The 19,485-nt window shown below is 46.3% G+C and overlaps 1 protein-coding gene across 1 annotated transcript in view; it reads right to left on the reverse strand.

The window, feature by feature from the left end:
* The window catches only part of zgc:171482 (zinc finger protein), a 96,988-nt gene that overhangs the window by 46,432 nt on the left and 31,071 nt on the right, over positions 1 to 19,485 (reverse strand). Inside the window, exon 4 of the mRNA XM_038990873.1 lies at positions 4,228 to 4,422. Coding sequence (XP_038846801.1) covers positions 4,228 to 4,422 — 195 coding nt within the window. The remainder of the gene's footprint in view (positions 1 to 4,227; positions 4,423 to 19,485) is intronic.

Consider the following 19,485-nt stretch of genomic DNA (forward strand, 5'->3'; position numbering starts at 1 on the left):
TCTCCTACTCCCCATTTATAATGCCTATAGGTCTAACCTCAGCAGGCTAACACAGTCTTGTTCAGGCACTTTGTTCCGTTAACTAGAGGGTCTCTGGTTCAAGTCCCACTCTTGCTGATCCTGCCTCAATCGCTACATCACTATGATATAATACAGTGCGTTAGATAATACAGTGTAAACTGGGCCATATTGTAGCACCCACTCACTCATAACTGATGATTATTATCATATTAGTCTTTATTGAGTGGCATCAGGTGCACACAGGGTACACACACTGTGTGTGTGTGTGTGTGAGTGAGTGAGTGAGTGAGTGAGTGAGTGAGTGAGTGAGTGAGTGAGTGAGTGAGTGAGTGAGTGAGTGAGTGAGTGAGTGAGTGAGTGAGTGAGTGCGTGCGTGCGTGCGTGTGTGAGTGAGTGAGTGAGTGCACTCAAACAGTTTACTATGGAAACAGCTCATAACAGGCCAGGCTGCCAACAGAATAAATAATGTCAAGTTATGTAATGTGTGTGTCATATGAAATGCAGAATGAACAGCACTTGTTTGCTCTGTGATTAATCTATCTATTGATCTGCTATCTTATGTATTCTAGTTCATTTTAGTGTGATGCAAAAGTCAAATCTCTATGAATTCTTTATAAAGCTTTTTGGCCTGAATGCCAAGCGTCATGTCTGGAGGAAACCTGGCACCAGAGCCCGGACTTGAACCCGATTGAACATCTCTGGAGAGACCTGAAAATATCTGTGCAGCGACGCTCCCCATCCAACCTGACAGAGCTTGAGAGGATCTGCAGAGAAGAATGGGAGAAATTCCCCAAATACATGTGTGCCAAGCTTGTGGCTTCATACCCAAGAAAACTCGAGGCTGTAATCGCTGCCAAAGGTGCTTCAACAAAGTACTGAGTAAAGTGTCTAAATACTCATATACGTATATGTGATATTTCAGGGTTTTTATTTATATAAATGTGCAAACATTTCTAAAAACCTGTTTTTGCTTTGACATTATAATGTGTAGATTGACGAGGGAAAAAAACTATTTTATCCATTTTAGAATAAGGCTGTAACATAACAAAATGTATCAACAGTCAAGGGGTCTGAATACTTTCCGATTGCACTGTATATGATGATTTTATGTGAGTGTGTGTGTATGAATGAGTCAGTTTGAATTTGTGTGTGTGTGTGTGTGTGTGTGTGTGTGTGTGTGTGTGTGTGTGCGTGCGTGCGTGCGTGCGTGCGTGCGTGCGTGCGTGCGTGCGTGCGTGCGTGCGTGCGTGCGTGCGTGCGTGCGTGTGTGTGAACAGTGCAATGGTTTATATGGACAAAGTAAGTGTTGAAAAATCAAATCCATTTTTACTCGTCATGCTTCGTAAACAACAGGTGTAGACTAACAGTGAAAGGCCCTTCCCAACAATGGTAATAGAAAATTGAGAAATAATATGAAAGTAATAAAAAAGTGATAATAAATACACAATGAGTTACGACAACAACATAGCTCAGGCAGTTGGAAGCTCTCTCATGCATTTATATGCAGATGGTACAGTCTTATACTCAGCTGGCCCCTCCCCGGATTTTGTGTTAAACACTCTACAACAAAGTTTTCTTAGTGTCCAACAAGCTTTCACTGCCCTTAACCTTGTTCTGAACATCTCCAAAACAAAGGTAATGTGGTTTGGTAAGGAGAATGCCCCTCTCCCCACAGGTGTGATTACTACCTCTGAGGGTTTAGAGCTTGAGGTAGTCACCTCATACAAGTACTTGAAAGTATGGCACTGTTCTTCTGTCAGCACATATCCAAGCTGCAGGCTAAGGTTACATCTAGATTTGGTTTCCTCTATCGTAATCGTTCCTCTTTCACCTCAGTTGCCAAACTAACCCTGATTCAGATCACCATCCTACCCATGCTAGATTACGGAGACGTAATCTATAGATTGGCTGGTAAGGGTGCTCTCGAGCAGCTGGATGTTCTTTACCATTCGGCCATCAGATTTGTTACCAATGTTCCTTATAGGACACATCACTGCACTCTATACTCTTCTGTAAACTGGTCATCTCTGTATACCCGTCGCAAGACACACTGGTTGTTGTATATTTATAAAACCCTCGTAGGACTCACTCCCCCCTATCTGAGATACATACTGCAGCCCTCATCCTCCACATAAAACACCCGTTCTGACAGTCACATTCTGTTAAAGGTCCCCAAAGCACACACATCCCTGGGTCGCTCCTCTTTTCAGTTCGTTGCAGCTAACGACTGGATCTAGCTGCAAAAACACTCAGACTAGACAGTTTTATCTCTTCATTCAAAGACTCAATGATGGACACTTACTGACAGTTGTGGCTGCTTCAGGTGATGTATTGTTGTCTCTACCTTCTTGCACTTTGTGCTGTTGTCTGTGCCCAATAACGTTTGTACCATGTGTTGTGCTGCTACCATGTTGTTCTGTTGCCATGTTGTGTTGCTACCGTGTTGTCATGTTGTGTTGCTACCATGCTATGTTGTTGTCTTAGGTCTCTCTTTATGTAGTGTTGTGGTGTCTCTTGTCGTGTTGTGTGTTTTGTCCTATATTTTTATTTTATTTGTTATTTGTAATCCCAGCCCCTGTCCCCGCAGGAGGCCTTTTGGTAGGCCGTCATTGTAAATAAGAATTTGTTCTTAACTGACTTGCCTAGTTAAAAAAAAGGTTAAATAAAATAAAATAAAAAATACTGCAGTGGATAAGTAACAGACACATTTCAACATCAACTGTTCAGAGGAGACTGTGTGAATCAGGCCTTCATGGTCGAATTGCTACAAAGAAAGCACTCTTAAAGGACACCAAGAAGAAGAAGAGACTTGCTTGGGCCAAGAAACATGATGGACCAGTGGAAATCTGTCCTTTTGGTCTGAGGTGTCCAAATTTGAGATGTGTGGTTCCCACCATGAAGCACGGAGGAGGAGGTGTTATGGTGTCGGGGTGCTTTGCTGGTGACACCGTCAGTGATTTATTTATAATTCAAGGCTAACTTAACCAGCATGGCTACCACAGTATTCTGCATCTCACCTTTCAAGTATGATTCCATACGCATCTAGATACACGGGCTCCAATACAATACAGGAACGATACTTTTAGTTTGAAACGATTCAGTGCGATACGGTTTGATTAGTGGAACGGATAGATTCTCTTCGACATGATTCAATGCACTAACATTTGTTGCATGAACACATTCATTTTCCATTCTAAATGTTCATCTGATACTGATGGAGCGCAGGAACTGGGCCTCTGAGCTGGATTTGAGCTGACTTCTCTGAGCTGGATCTGTCTGAGCTGACTTCTCTGAGCTGGATCTGTCTGAGCTGACTTCTCTGAGCTGGATCTGTCTGAGCTGACTTCTCTGAGCTGGATCTGTCTGAGCTGACTTCTCTGAGCTGGATCTGTCTGAGCTGACTTCTCTGAGCTGGATCTGTCTGAGCTGACTTCTCTGAGCTGGATCTGTCTGAGCTGACTTCTCTGAGCTGGATCTGTCTGAGCTGACTTCTCTGAGCTGGATCTGTCTGAGCTGACTTCTCTGAGCTGAGGGACTGTGTGTGTGTGTGTGTGTGCGTGCGTGCGTGCGTGTGTGCGTGCGTGCGTGCGTGCGTGCGTTTGTGAGTGAGTGAGTGAGTGAGTGAGTGAGTGAGTGAGTGAGTGAGTGAGTGAGTGAGTGAGTGAGTGAGTGAGTGAGTGAGTGAGTGAGTGAGTGAGTGAGTGCGTGCGTGCGTGCGTGCGTGCGTGCGTGCGTGCGTGCGTGCGTGCGTGCGTGCGTGCGTGCGTGCGTGCGTGTGTGAGTGAGTGCACTCAAACAGTTTACTATGGAAACAGCTCATAACAGGCCAGGCTGCCAACAGAATAAATAATGTCAAGTTATGTAATGTGTGTGTCATATGAAATGCAGAATGAACAGCACTAGTTTGCTCTGTGATTAATCTATCTATTGATCTGCTATCTTATGTATTCTAGTTCATTTTAGTGTGATGCAAAAGTCAAATCTCTATGAATTCTTTATAAAGCTTTAAAAAAAAAGTTCAATGTTTATTATTATAAAGTAATATAATCTAAAATTATACATATGGATCCTACCACCACCGTCCAAATGTCTTGCCAGTTTCTCCAGTTATACCATGCTGTGTTCCTGTAGTGTTTCTTTCACTCGCAGTGCTACTAAGCCTAACTTTAACCCTTAACCCCTGACCTCTAACCTTTGTCTCCTCACCTGTAGTTTCAGTAGCATCCAGACTGCCAGCTAGCTGCTCCAGTAGTCGCACTCTGGCTGCATTCCTGCGATGTTTTTTCCCCTCGTAGTGTTGCTGGGCCATCAGAGGATTGTTGAACCAGGCTCCACACAGACAGCAGTACTTCCCTGTCTCACCACTCCCACCACCACTACCCACCACCGCCACCGGGGGTGCTAGAGAGGAGGGCCATGGTAGAGCAGGTGGGGCATGGGGAGGGGTGGCGTCACTGGGCTGGGGGGTAGAAGGGGATGAGTCTGGGGAAGTGAGGGAAAAGGGAGAGGAGATAGAAGGGAGCAGGGAAAAAGGGGGAGGGTGGGAGATAGGATAATGAAGGCAGGAAGGAGAAGAGACAACAATATAAATAGAAGGGAAGTAGGAAAAGGAGGAGGGAAGAGAGGGGGAGAGGAAGAGCACATTAAAATCATCTCAAATAAATAATAGACTACCAACATCAATCAATTCTAATTGTTGTCATGAGTCAATCGGAAATGACATGTACATCAAAACATTAGAGCGGTGTTGAGAGTCACACTAAAGCATGTGCACACGCATGCACACACAAACACAGTCAATAAGGTACCTGGCAAGACCACCTCACAGGGGACTGCTGTGAGCACAGAGCGATATATTGCTCCCGGCCTGATCTATGAAGGCCAGATGAGGGTCAGAGAAAGGCCAACTGCAGTCCCGAGACCATCTTACTCTCAGACTGTCGAGGCAACGTGTGTGTGTGTGTTTGTGTGTTTCACTGGTATATGTGTGAATCGCGTGTGTGCTTGTCAGTGTGTTTTGTGTGTGTGTCATATGTTTTGTGTATGTGTGTCATATGCTAATGTCTCTGTGTGTGCGAGCAATCTCCATAGACAAACATTGGTAGTAGAATGTCTTTACTTAAGAGCTCAGTGACTTTCAATGTAGCACTGTCATAGGATGCCACCTTTCCAACAAGTCAGTTCGTCAAATTTCTGCCCTGCTAGAGCTGCCCTGGTCAACTGTAAGTGCTGTTATTGTGAAGTGGAAACAACGGCTCAGAGGTAGGTCACACAAGCTCACAGAATAGGATCGCCGAGTGCTGAAGCGCTCAGCGCGTAAAACTTCTTCGGCCTATCTTCGGTTGCAACACTCACTACTGAGTTCCAAAATTCCTCGGGAATCAAAGTCATCACAATAACTGTTCGTTGGAAACTTCATGAAATGGGTTTCCATGGCCGAGCAGCCACACACAACCCTAAGATAACCATGCGCAATGCCAAGCATCGGCTGAAGTGGTGTAAACCTCACCGCCATTGGACTCAAGACCAGTGGGAACGCGTTCTAGCTGCCGACGGACAAATCTGGGTTTGGTGGAAGCCAGGAGAACACTACCTGCCCCAATGCATAGTGCCAACTGTAAAGTTTGGTGGATGAGGAATAATCGTCTGGGGCTGTTTTTCATTGTTCGGGCTAGACCTCTTAGTTCCAGTGAAGGGAAATCTTAACACTACAGCATACAATGACATTCTAGACGATTCTGTGCTTCCAACTTTGTGCCAACAGTTTGGGGAAGGCCCTTTCCTGTTTCAGCATAACAATGCCCCCGTGCACAAAGCGAAGTCTATACAGAAATGGTTTGTCGAGATCGGTGTGGAAGAACTTGACTGGCCTACACAGAACACGGACCTCAACCCCATCAAGTAGATTTGGGATGAATTGGAACGCCAACTGCGAGCCAGGCCTAATCGCCCAACACCATTGCCTGACCTCACTAATGCTCTTGTGGCTGATGGAAGCAAGTCCCCGCAACAATGTTCCAACATCTAGTAGAAAGCCTTCCCAGAAGAGTGGAGGCTGTTATAGCAGCAAAGGGTGCACAACCTCCATATTAAGGTCCATGATTTTGGAATGAGATGTTTAATGAGCAGGTGACCACATACTTTTGGTCATGTAGTGTAAGTGTGCGTGTGTACATGTCATATGGATGCTTCTGTGTGTGACCATTCATCAGACATTCTTCTCTTCCCCCTCATGTTCTGTAAAGATAAAAAAGAGAAGTGGATGTATTCTAGGTGACCCTGTTTTAAAATGGCAGCCTGGTTACCATGGAGACAGGCCATTAATAGCCCAGGCACCGACAGGATGAGACCCGGGGTCACAGACTGTGGTGTGTGTTGTGAGTGTGTTGTGTGTGTGTGCGTGTTTGTCTCTCTCTGTGTGTGTATGTGTGTGTGTGTGTGTGTGTGTGTGTGTGTGGCATGGAGCGACACAACAGGTCACTCATGACTCGCAGACGCCAGACACAAAAGGGAGTGTGTGTGAGTGTTTGCGTGTGACGTGTAGCAGCAAGCATTTGAAAGTGTGAGCTGTGTATGTTTGCATGAGGGTGTGTGTGCATGTATGCATGTAAAAGTGTGTGTGTGAGTGAGTGCATTGTAAAATCAAATCAAATCAAATGTTATTGGTCACATACACATGGTTAGCAATGTTAATGAGAGTGCAACGAAATGCTTGTGCTTCTAGTTCCAACAGTGTAATATCTAACAAGTAATCTAACCATTCCCCAACAACTACCTAACACACAAATCTAAAAGGATGGAATAAGAATATGTACATATAAATATATGCATGAGCGATGGCCGAGCATCATAGGCAAGATGCAATAGATGGTATAAGACGCAGTGTAAACATATGACATGAGTAATGTAAGATATGTAAACATTATCAAAGTGGGGTGGCAGCATCATGTTGTGGGGGTGCTTTGCGGCAGGAGGGACTGGTGCACTTCACAAAATAGATGGCATCAGGAGGTAGGAAAATGATGTGGGTATATTGAAGCGACATCTCAAGACATCAGTTAGGAAGTTATAGCTTGGTCGCAAATGGGTCTTCCAAATGGACAATGACACCAAGCATACTTCCAAAGTTGTGGCAAAATCACTTAAGGACAACAAAGTCAAGGTATTGGAGTGGCCATCACAAAGCTCTGACCTCAATCCCATAGAAAATTTGTGGGCAGAACTGAAAAAGCGAGTGCGAGTAAGGAGGCCTACAAACCTGACTCAGTTGCACCAGCTCTGTCAGGAGGAATGGGCCAAAATTCACCCAATTCATTGTGGGAAGCTTGTAGAAGGCTACCGGAAACGTTTGACCCAAGTTAAACAATTTAAAGTCAATGCTACCAAATACTAATTGAGTGGCTGTAAACTTCTGACCCACTGGGAATGTGATGAAATAAATAAATGTTAAGCAAAGAGGCACTGAGTTTGAAGGTAGGCCTTGAAATACATCCACAGGTACACCTCCAATTGACTCAAATTATGTCAATTAGCCTATTAGAAGCTGTCAACTTAGTGTATGCAAACTTCTGACCCACTGGAATTGTGATACAGTGAATTATAAGTGAAATAATCTGTCTGTAAACAATTGTTGAAAAAATAACTTGTGTAATGCACACAGTAGATGTCCTAACCAACTTGCCAAAACTATAGTTTGTTAACAAGAATTTGTGGAGTGGTTGAAAAATGAGTTTTAATGACGCCAACCTAAGTGTATGTAAACTTCCGACTTCAACTGTAACTTATTAATGCCTCATGAGCTTAGTTCAATTGTCACACTCCATGAAAAACCAAAATATAAGCTTGTTTTTCTCCAATGTTTGTAAACATTGTAAATGTAAACAAACACTGTATAGCCTCATAACATGGTTAAAACTATAATGTTGATATCATGGATGGTCAGTCCTTGCATCCATAGCTCTGTCAATTAATCTGAGAGTGGTTACATTTCTCCAGGCCCATCCCTCAGCTTTTTTTACCAAAACAGAGGTGGGGTGACCGTTTTGTTATTGTTTCATCTGTGGATTTGCCCTTTAAACAGCTGCATATAATCAAGATATCAAAGTGTCACCAACAAGAAGGTAAACAATAGGCCTATAGCAAATGCAGCATATGGCATTACTTTTTCACATGTAAATAGCACTTTTCAGTAGTGCTCAAAGCATGCCATTCCATGAGCGCAGCATTTACTTTTTCAACTTGAATCAATTAGCGCAATCAGTCCTCCATGACAACCACATCATAAACAACAGAGTAGGGCTGGCTAATAAGTCATTCGTTTTGGGGTTATGCTCAGGTAAAACAATTTGACTAATCTATACATCCATATTTCCAAGTCCTATTCTTGCAGATCAAGGGGTATAACATTTACTGGAATGACTGGAATTCTGTTAGACTTTGGTTTTTAATGTAAAGATACAATTTAATCGTATTGTTATATGTAGTAGAAAGCGATGGGTTATAAGAAGCCTACATAACCAACACATAAATTAAAATGTAACATCCATATATGGCCAGCTACAGTATGTAAACTTTAACATTGATTTATCCTGCAATAGATGTGGTTCAATTGGTAACATACATTTTTGTCTTCTTCTAATGCCTCTTACGGGGAAAGTAATCAAATTACATTACTGAGTTTGGGTAATCCAAAAAGTTACGTTACTGATTACAGTTTTGGGCGGGTAACTAGTAACTGTAACTGATTAGATTAAGAAAGTGACCTCAACCAACCCTGCTTAGGTGTGTGTTTTTGAACACGGAGAGAGAGGAGTGTGTGCATTTGTTGGTAATGCCGTGAGCTCGTTAGTTAGAAATACTTTGGCTAAATGGGTCCTTGTTCACATAGTTACAGTATCTAGGGCTGTGTCTCTGTACCTCTCACCAACTCACAATCATATGCACACACGCACGCAAACACATACGCAAATCCACACACATCCAAACACACACACACACACACACACACACACACACACACACACACACACACACACACACACACACACACACACACACACACACACACACACATACACACACACAAGCACACGCAGGCAAATACACTTATGCATGCACGTACGCACGCACAAAAAAAACACACACACACAAACACACACAAGATATATGGAGAGAAACAGAGAGAATGATTAATTCCTGTCCTCCAGAGAGGAGACAAGAACTACAGATGAAGTAGTTGTGAGAGGGGGAATATATATAGAGAGAGAGACAAAGGAAGAGTGTGTGTGTGTATTTGAGATAAAAGCTAGTACGAGATTGTGCTTGCCTGCATGCTTGTCTGTGTGTACGTGTGTGTATGTGTGTGTGTGTGTATGTGTGTGTGTGCGTGCGGTTTTGGCTGTGAGAGCAACAGTAGGGTTCGATGTGCTGCCAGTTCAAAGGAACAACATATGCTGAGCAGCAACAGGGAGAGAGACCTTGTTGTTCTCCACCCTCCTTTTATATCACTCGCTTTTTTCAATATCTGTGCACAGTAAAGCAGAAGGAAGTGCTTTTTACAGAGGGATTGGAGTGCATGACAATGAAAATGGGAGGGGGGAGAGAGAGACAGAGAGAGAGAGAGAGAGAAAGAGAGAGATAGACAGAGAGAGAGCTTGTTTTGGCAATGTAAACATATGTTTCCCATGCCAATATAGCATCTACGAATTGAACTGAGAGAAAGAGAGAGAAAGAGATTGACAGGAGGAGGAAGGAAGAGGAGGAGGACTGCACTTACAGACCGAGCAGACATGGGCAGGGTGAGTCATTGTAAATAAAAATGTGTTATTAACTGACTTGCCTAGTTTAAATAAAGGTTAAATAAATAAAATAAAAATTGACAGAGAGGGGAGGCAGAGGTACTTAATGGCCCTTTTCCCATTCCATCGTTTCATCCTCCACTCTCTACCTCTCTCTACATCTCTGGCTGGACAGATAGCTCTCCAGCCTGATCACTAGAAATAGACAGCGATGTTGGACATTTGGAAAGGTCCTGAGAACGTTGATATATGCCTTCCTCGGCTCTCACAAAAACATTTAAATGATTGCCCAGCATTCGTGATTGTAACGTTCTGACCATAGTTCGTTTGTGTTTTCCTTGTTTTAGTGTTGATCAGGACGTGAGCTGGGTGGGCATTCTATGTTTTGTGTTTCTATGTTGGGTTTGTTGTTTGGCCTAATATGCTTCTCAATCAGAGGCAGGTGTTTTGCATTGTCTCTGATTGGGAACCATATTAAGGTAGCCTGTTTTCACTGTGGGTTTGTGGGTGATTGTTCCTGTTCGTGCGTTCATGTTTTCCATGTTCTCTAGTTCAGGACTGTAGCTTCGTTGGTTTTCGTCTGTTTATTGTTTTGTTCGTCTTGAAGAAGTATTCTAATAAATATGGATACATACCACGCTGCGCTTTGGTCCTCCTCTCCTTCTACCGACGAAAGCCGTTACAGAATCACCCACCAAACTCGGACCAAGCAGCGTGGTAACGGGCAGCAGCGGCAGCAGCAGCAGCAGCAGCGATGTCAGGAGGAATGGACTTGGGAAGACGTGTTGGACGTAAAGGGTTGCTACACATGGGAGGAGATCCTGGCTGGAAGGGATCGCCTTCCATGGGAACAGGTGGAGGCACCTAGGAGAGCGGAGGCAGCTGCGAAAGGGAACCGGTGTTACGTGGGAACGTGGCTGGCAAGGAAGCCCGAGAGGAAACCCCAAAAATTTATTGGGGGAGGGGCTAAAGGGGAGTGTGGCGAAGTCAGGTAGGAGACCTGCGCCAACTTCCCGTGCTTACCGTGGAGAGCGAGAGTACGGGCAGACACCGTGTTATGCGGAAGAGCGCACGGTGTCTCCTGTACGTGTGTATAGCCCGGTGCGGTACATCCCAGCTCCACGTATCGGCCGGTCTAGAGTGGGCATCGAGCCAGGTGCCATGAAGCCGGCTCAACGCATCTGGTCTCCAGTGCGTCTCCTCGGGCAGGTGTACATGGCACCAGCCTTACGCATGGTGTCCCCGGTTCGCCAGCACAGCCCAGTGCGGGTTATTCCACCTCCCCGCACTGGTCTGGCTACGGAGAGCATTCAACCAGGTAAGGATGGGCAGGCTCGGTGCTCAAGAGCTCCAGTACGCCTTCACGGTCCGGTATATCCGGTGCCTCCTCCTCGCCCCAGCCCAGTACCACCAGTGCCAACACCGCGCACCAGGCTTCCTGTGCGTCTCCAGAGTCCAGTACGCCCTGTTCCTCCTCCCCGCACTCGCCCAGTGGTGTGTGTTCCCAGTCCGGTACCACCAGTTCCGGCACCACGCACCAGGCCTACTGTGCGTCTCCAGAGCCCTGTACACACTGTTCTTTCTCCCCGCCCTCGCCCTGAAGTGCGTGCCCTCAGCCCGGTACCACCAGTGCCGGTACCACGCACCAGGCTTATAGTGCGCCTCGAGAGTCCAGTGTGCCCTGTTCCTGCTCCCCGCACTAGCCTTGAGGTGCGTGTCTACAGCCCGGTACCACCAGTTCCGGCACCACGCACCAGGCCTAATGTGCGCCTCAGCAGGTCAGAGTCTGCCTTCTGCCCAGCGTCGCCTGCGCTGCCCGTCTGCCCAGCGCCGCCCGTCTGCCCAGCGCCGTCTGAGCTGCCCGTCTGCCCAGCGCCGTCTGAGCTGCCCGTCTGCCCAGCGCCATCTGAGCTGCCCGTTTGCCCAGCGCCATCTGAGCCGCCCGTCTGCCCAGCGCCATCTGAGCCGTCCGTCTGTCCAGCGCCATCTGAGCCGCCCGTCTGTCCTGAGCCGCTAGAGCCGCCCGTCTGTCCTGAGCCGCCAGAGCCGTCCGTCAGTCAGGAGCCGCCCGCCAGTCAGGAGCCGCCAGAGCCGCCCGCCAGTCAGGAGCCGCCCGCCAGTCAGGAGCCGCCAGAGCCGCCCGCCAGTCAGGAGCCGCCAGAGCCGCCCACCAGTCAGGAGCCGCCAGAGCCGCCCGCCAGTCAGGAGCCGCCAGAGCCGCCCGCCAGTCAGGAGCTGCCAGAGCTGCCCTCCAGTCATGAGCGGCCCTCCAGTCATGAGCTGTCATTCAGTCCGGAGCTGCCATTCAGTCCGGAGCTGTCCTTAGTCCGGAGCTACCTCTCAATCCAGAGCTACCTCTCAGTCCGGAGCTACCTCTCAGTCCTGATCTACCCCTCAGTCATGAGCTACCTCTCAGTCATGAGCTACCTCTCAGTCATGAGCTACCTCTCAGTCATGAGCTGCCCCTCAGTCATGAGCTACCTCTCAGTCATGAGCTACCTCTCAGTCATGAGCTGCCCCTCAGTCATGAGCTGCCCCTCAGTCATGAGCTACCTCTCAGTCATGAGCTGCCCCTCAGTCCGGAGGAGTTTCCTCAGTCCAGTGGGGCCCTTTGTGAAGGTTCCTAGGCCAAGGTCGGCGGCGAGGGTCGCCACTCAAAGGACGCTAAGGAGGTGGACAAAGACAATGGTGGAGTAGGGTCCTCGTCCACCGCCAGAGCCGCCACCGGGGAGAGATGCCCACCCAGACCCTCCCCTATAGGTTTAGGTTGTGCGGTGGGGGGGGGGGGTACTGTCACGTTCTGACCATAGTTCGTTTGTGTTTTCCTTGTTTAGGTGTTGGTCAGGACGTTAGCTGGGTGGGCATTCTATGTTTTGTGTTTCTATGTTGGGTTTGTTGTTTGGCCTAATATGGTTCTCAATCAGAGGCAGGTGTTTTGCATTGTCTCTGATTGGGAACCATAGCCTGTTTTCACTGTTGGTTTGTGGGTGATTGTTCCTGTTCGTGCGTTCATCTTTTCCATGTTCTCTAGTTCAGGACTGTAGCTTCGTTGGTTTTCGTCTGTTTATTGTTTTGTTCGTCTTGAAGAAGTATTCTAATAAATATGGATACATACCACGCTGCGCTTTGGTCCTCCTCTCCTTCTACCGACGAAAGCCGTTACAGTGATGCTTGGAACCGGAGTGCATAATTCACAATGCTCTAGCAAGCTGGGAGAATACTTGATCATATTTAATGGAAACAGTGCATTATTTTAATTATTTTGTTTTAAGCCTTCCCCAGTCATAGCCCCAACCACTCGGAATTAATACCTAAACGTAACCCTTTGAGTTGTTTCTGCTTTAATACTGCAACCACACACAATTAACCCTGTAACCACACACAATTAACCCTGTAACCACACACAATTAACCCTGTAACCACACACAATTAACCCTGTAACCACACACAATTAACCCTGTAACCACACACAATTTACCCTGTAACCACGCAGAATTTAAGCGTCAAATAGACGTTCATCCATAATAGGTTGAATTTTGAAGGGAAATTATTACATCTTACTGCAGCTATAACCTTGTCTGTGTGTCTGAGGGGACTGAGGGAAAAGCTCTCCTCCCTGAGTGAAAGAGTGTGTGCGTGCTTACGTGTGTGTGCACATGTCAGAGAGATGTGTGTGAGAGGTGTGTGAGAGAGAAATATGTGCGTGTGGGAGAGAGAGATGTGTGTGCGTGAGAGAGGTATGTGTGAGAGAGATGTTTGTGTGTGAGAGATAGAAGTGTGTGTGTGTGTGAGAGAGAGAGAGATATGTGTGTGTGAGACAGAGCTCTGTGTGTGAGAGTGAGAAATATGTGTGTGTGAGACAGAGCTGTGTGTGTGTGAGAGAGAGAGATATGTGTGTGTCAGACAGAGCTGTGTGTGTGTGAGAGAGAGATATGTGTGTGTGTGAGAGAGAGATATGTGTGTGTGTGAGAGAGAGATATGTGTGTGTGAGACAGAGATGTGTGTGTGTGTGAGAGAGAGATATGTGCGTGTGTGAGAGAGAGATATGTGTGTGTGTGAGAGAGAGATATGTGTGTGTGTGAGACAGAGCTGTGTGTGTGTGTGAGAGAGAGATATGTGTGTGTGAGACAGAGTTGTGTGTGTGAGAGTGAGAGATATGTGTGTGTGTGAGACAGAGCTGTGTGTGTGTGTGTGAGAGAGAGATCTGGGTGTGTGAGACAGAGCTGTGTGTGTGTGTGAAAGAGAGATATGTGTGTGTGAGACAGAGCTGTGTGTGTGTGTGAGAGAGAGATATGTGTGTGTGTGAGACAGAGCTCTGTGTGTGAGAGTGAGAGATGTGTGTGTGTGTGAGACAGAGCTGTGTGTGTGTGTGAGAGAGAGATATGTGTGTGTGAGACAGAGCTGTGTGTGTGTGTGAGAGAGAGATATGTGTGTGTGAGACAGAGCTCTGTGTGTGTGTGTGAGAGAGAGATATATGTGTGTTTGAGACAGAGCTGTGTGTGTGTGTGTGAGAGAGAATATGTGTGTGTCAGACAGAGCTGTGTGTGTGTGTGAGAGAGATATGTGTGTGTGAGCCAGAGCTGTGTGTGTGTGTGTGAGAGAGAGATATGTGTGTGTGATACAGAGCTGTGTGTGTGAGAGTGAGAGATATGTGTGTGTGTGAGACAGAGCTGTGTGTGTGTGAGAGAGAGAGAGATATGTGTGTGTCAGACAGAGCTGTGTGTGTGTGTGTGAGAGAGATATGTGTGTGTGAGACAGAGCTGTGTGTGTGTGTGAGAGAGATATGTGTGTGTGAGCCAGAGCTGTGTGTGTGTGAGAGAGAGAGAGATATGTGTGTGTCAGACAGAGCTGTGTGTGTGTGAGAGAGAGAGAGAGAGAGAGAGATATGTGTGTGTGAGACAGAGCTGTGTGTGTGTGTGTGTGTGTGTGAGAGAGATATGTGTGTGTGAGACAGAACTGTGTGTGTGTGAGAGAGAGAGATATGTGTGTGTCAGACAGAGCTGTGTGTGTGTGAGAGAGAGATATATGTGTGTTTGAGACAGAGCTGTGTGTGTGTGTGTGAGAGAGAGATATGTGTGTGTCAGACAGAGCTGTGTGTGTGTGTGAGAGAGAGAGATATGTGTGTGTCAGACAGAGCTGTGTGTGTGTGTGAGAGATATATGTGTGTGTGAGCCAGAGCTGTGTGTGTGTGTGTGTGTGTGAGAGAGAGAGAGAGATATGTGTGTGTCAGACAGAGCTGTGTGTGTGTGAGAGAGATATGTGTGTGTGAGACAGAGCTGTGTGTGTGTGTGTGTGAGAGAGATATGTGTGTGTGAGACAGAGCTGTGTGTGTGAGAGTGAAATATATGTGTGTGTGAGACAGAGCTGTGTGTGTGTGAGAGTGAGAGATATGTGTGTGTGAGACAGAGCTGTGTGTGTGTGTGTGAGAGAGAGATCTGGGTGTGTGAGACAGAGCTGTGTGTGTGTGTGTGAGAGAGAGATATGTGTGTGTGTGAGACAGAGCTGTGTGTGTGTCTGTGAGAGAGAGATCTGGGTGTGTGAGACAGAGCTGTGTGTGTGTGTGAAAGAGAGATATGTGTGTGAGAGACAGAGCTGTGTGTGTGTGTGTGTGTGTGTGTGAGAGAGAGATATGTGTGTGTGAGACAGAGCTGTGTGTGTGTGTGTGAAAGAGAGATATGTGTGTGTGTGAGACAGAGCTGTGTGTGTGTGTGAGAGAGAGATATGTGTGTGTGAGACAGAGCTGTGTGTGTGAGAGTGAGAGATGTGTGTGTGAGAGAGCTGTGTGTGTGTGTGAGAGAGATATGTGTGTGTGAGACAGAGCTGTGTGTGTGTGTGAGAGAGAGATATGTGTGTGTGAGAGAGAGATATGTGTGTGTGTGTGTGTGTGAGAGAGAGAGATATGTGTGTGTGAGAGAGAGATATGTGTGTGTGAGACAGATATATGTGTGTGTGTGTGTGAGAGAGAGATGTGTGTGTGAGAGAGATATGTGTGTGTGTGTGTGAGAGGGAGATATGTGTGTGTGTGAGAGAGAGATATGTGTGTGTGAGACAGAGCTGTGTGTGTGTGAGAGAGAGAGAGATATGTGTGTGTGTGAGAGAGCTGTGTGTGTGTGAGAGAGAGATATGTGTGTGTGAGACAGAGCTGTATGTGTGTGAGAGAGAGATATGTGTGTGTGTGAGAGAGCTGTGTGTGTGTGTGTGAGAGAGAGATATGTGTGTGTGAGAGAGATATGTGTGTGTGTGTGTGTGAGAGGGAGATATGTGTGTGTGTGAGAGAGAGATATGTGTGTGTGAGACAGAGCTGTATGTGTGTGAGAGAGAGATATGTGTGTGTGTGAGAGAGCTGTGTGTGTGTGTGAGAGAGAGATATGTGTGTGTGAGACAGAGCTGTATGTGTGTGAGAGAGAGATATGTGTGTGTGTGAGAGAGCTGTGTGTGTGTGTGAGAGAGAGATATGTGTGTGTGAGACAGAGCTGTGTGTGTGTGAGAGAGAGATATGTGTGTGTGAGAGAGAGCTGTGTGTGTGTGAGAGAGAGATATGTGTGTGTGTCAGACAGAGCTGTGTGTGTGTGTGAGAGAGATATATGTGTGTTTGAGACAGAGCTGTGTGTGTGTGTGTGAGAGAGAGATATGTGTGTGTCAGACAGAGCTGTGTGTGTGTGTGAGAGAGAGAGATATGTGTGTGTCAGACAGAGCTGTGTGTGTGTGAGAGAGATATATGTGTGTGTGAGCCAGAGCTGTGTGTGTGTGTGTGTGAGAGAGAGAGAGAGATATGTGTGTGTCAGACAGAGCTGTGTGTGTGTGTGAGAGAGATATGTGTGTGTGAGACAGAGCTGTGTGTGTGTGAGAGAGAGATATGTGTGTGTGAGACAGAGCGGTGTGTGTGAGAGTGAAAGATATGTGTGTGTGAGACAGAGCTGTGTGTGTGTGTGTGAGAGAGAGATATGTGTGTGTGAGACAGAGCTGTGTGTGTGTGTGTGAGAGAGAGATATGTGTGTGTGAGACAGAGCTGTGTGTGTGTGTGTGAGAGTGATAGATATGTGTGTGGGAGACAGAGCTGTGTGTGTGTGTGTGTGAGAGAGAGATCTGGGTGTGTGAGACAGAGCTGTGTGTGTGTGTGTGTGAGAGAGATATGTGTGTGTGAGACAGAGCTGTGTGTGTGTGTGTGAGAGAGAGATATGTGTGTGTGAGACAGAGCTGTGTGTGTGTGTGAGAGAGAGATATGTGTGTGTGAGACAGAGCTGTGTGTGTGTGTGAAAGAGAGATATGTGTGTGTGAGACAGAGCTGTGTGTGTGTGTGAGAGAGAGATATGTGTGTGTGAGACAGAGCTGTGTGTGTGAGAGTGAGAGATGTGTGTGTGAGAGAGCTGTGTGTGTGTGAGAGAGATATGTGTGTGTGAGACAGAGCTGTGTGTGTGTGTGAGAGAGAGATATGTGTGTGTGAGAGAGAGATATGTGTGTGTGTGTGAGAGAGAGATGTGTGTGTGTGTGTGTGAGAGAGAGAGATATGTGTGTGTGAGAGAGAGATATGTGTGTGTGAGACAGATATATGTGTGTGTGAGAGAGAGATATGTGTGTGTGTGTGTGTGAGAGGGAGATATGTGTGTGTGAGAGAGAGATATGTGTGTGTGAGAGAGAGATGTGTGTGTGAGAGAGATATGTGTGTGTGTGTGTGAGAGGGAGATATGTGTGTGTGTGAGAGAGAGATATGTGTGTGTGAGACAGAGCTGTGTGTGTGTGAGAGAGAGATATGTGTGTGTGTGAGAGAGCTGTGTGTGTGTGAGAGAGATATATGTGTGTGTGAGACAGAGCTGTGTGTGTGTGAGAGAGAGATATGTGTGTGTGTGAGAGAGCTGTGTGTGTGTGAGAGAGAGATATGTGTGTGTGAGACAGAGCTGTGTGTGTGTGAGAGAGAGATATGTGTGTGTGTGAGAGAGCTGTGTGTGTGTGAGAGAGAGATATGTGTGTGTGAGACAGAGCTGTGTGTGTGTGAGAGAGAGATATGTGTGTGTGTGTGTGAGAGAGAGATATGTGTGTGTGTGTGAGAGAGAGATATGTGTGTGTGTGTGTCTGTGTGTGTGTGTGAGAGAGAGAGATATGTGTGTGTGTGTGAGAGAGAGATATGTGTGTGTGTGTGAGAGAGAGATATGTGTGTGTGTGTGTGAGAGAGATATGTGTGTGTGTGTGTGTGAGAGAGATATGTGTGTGTATGAGAGAGATATGTGTGTGTGAGAGAGAGATATGTGTGTGTGAGAGAGAGATATATGTGTGTGTGAGAGAGATATATGTGTGTGTGAGAGAGATATATGTGTGTGTGTGTGTGAGAGAGAGAGATATGTGTGTGTGTGTGAGAGAGAGATATGTGTGTGTGTGTGTGAGAGAGAGAGATATGTGTGTGTGTGAGAGAGAGATATGTGTGTGTGTGAGAGAGAGATATGTGTGTGTGTGTGAGAGAGATATGTGTGTGTGTGTGTGTGTGAGAGAGAGATATGTGTGTGTGTGTGAGAGAGAGATATGTGTGTGTGTGTGTGAGAGAGAGATATGTGTGTGTGTGAGAGAGATATATATGTGTGTGTGTGTGTGAGAGAGAGATATGTGTGTGTGTGAGAGAGATATATATGTGTGTGTGTGTGTGAGAGAGAGATATGTGTGTGTGTGTGTGTGTGTGTGTGTGAGAGAGAGATATGTGTGTGTGTGTGTGAGAGAGAGAGATATGTGTGTGTGTGTGAGAGAGATATGTGTGTGTGTGTGAGAGAGAGATATGTGTGTGTGTGAGAGAGAGATATGTGTGTGTGCTGAAGGTTACTTTTGATTCTAATCTCTCCTGATCTATCCTTCCATCCTCCTCCACTTTTCTTCTCTCTCTTTCATTCTTTCCTTCCTCCCAGGTCTGTCTGTCACTAAACCTTGGCAACTTCCCTGAAAGTGCCTTCAACAAACTGACACGTTGTGTGTGTGTGTGTGTGAGCTAATCGAACTGACATTCAAGAAATAGATTTGTTAATTGGACCTGTTCTGTCATTTTTTGACCTCTTGTTTAGATTTTTGGAATATTTGTATACTTGTATATTTGTATTGTATTTGTGAGACATTCTACTACTAGAAACGTAAGCATTTCATTGCACCTGTTATAACACCTGCAAATCTGTGAACGCGACCAATAAACTTTGACTTGATTCAGAACAAAGTTATTTCAAAGTTAACCCAAACATTCATTATCATCCAATACTATCTGCAGTGATCACTTCCTTTTCTATATATTTGTTTCTGTTGTAAATGCATGCCACTTCCTAGACACTGGTTTGGCTGTGTGCTTCTCTCTCTCTCTCTCTCTCTCTCTCTCTCTCTCTCTCTCTCTCTCTCTCTCTCTACTCTCTCTCTCTCTCTCTACTCTCTCCTCTCTCTCTCTATCTACTCTCTCCTCTCTCTCTCTCTGTACTCTATCTCTCTCTCTCTCTCTCTCTCTCTCTCTCTCTCTCTCTCTCTCTCTCTCTCTCTCTCTCTCTGTCTCTCTCTACTCTCTCTGTACTCTCTCTTTTTACTCTCTTCTCTCTCTCTCTGTACTCTCTCTCTCTACTCTCTCCTCTCTCTCTCTGTACTCTCTCTCTATCTCTCTCTCTGTCTCTCTCTCTCTCTATCTCTCTCTACTCTCTCTGTACTCTCTCCT

This window comes from Salvelinus namaycush, chromosome 4 (assembly GCF_016432855.1).
Source record: "Salvelinus namaycush isolate Seneca chromosome 4, SaNama_1.0, whole genome shotgun sequence".
In the NCBI taxonomy this organism is placed as follows: Eukaryota; Metazoa; Chordata; class Actinopteri; order Salmoniformes; family Salmonidae; genus Salvelinus; species Salvelinus namaycush.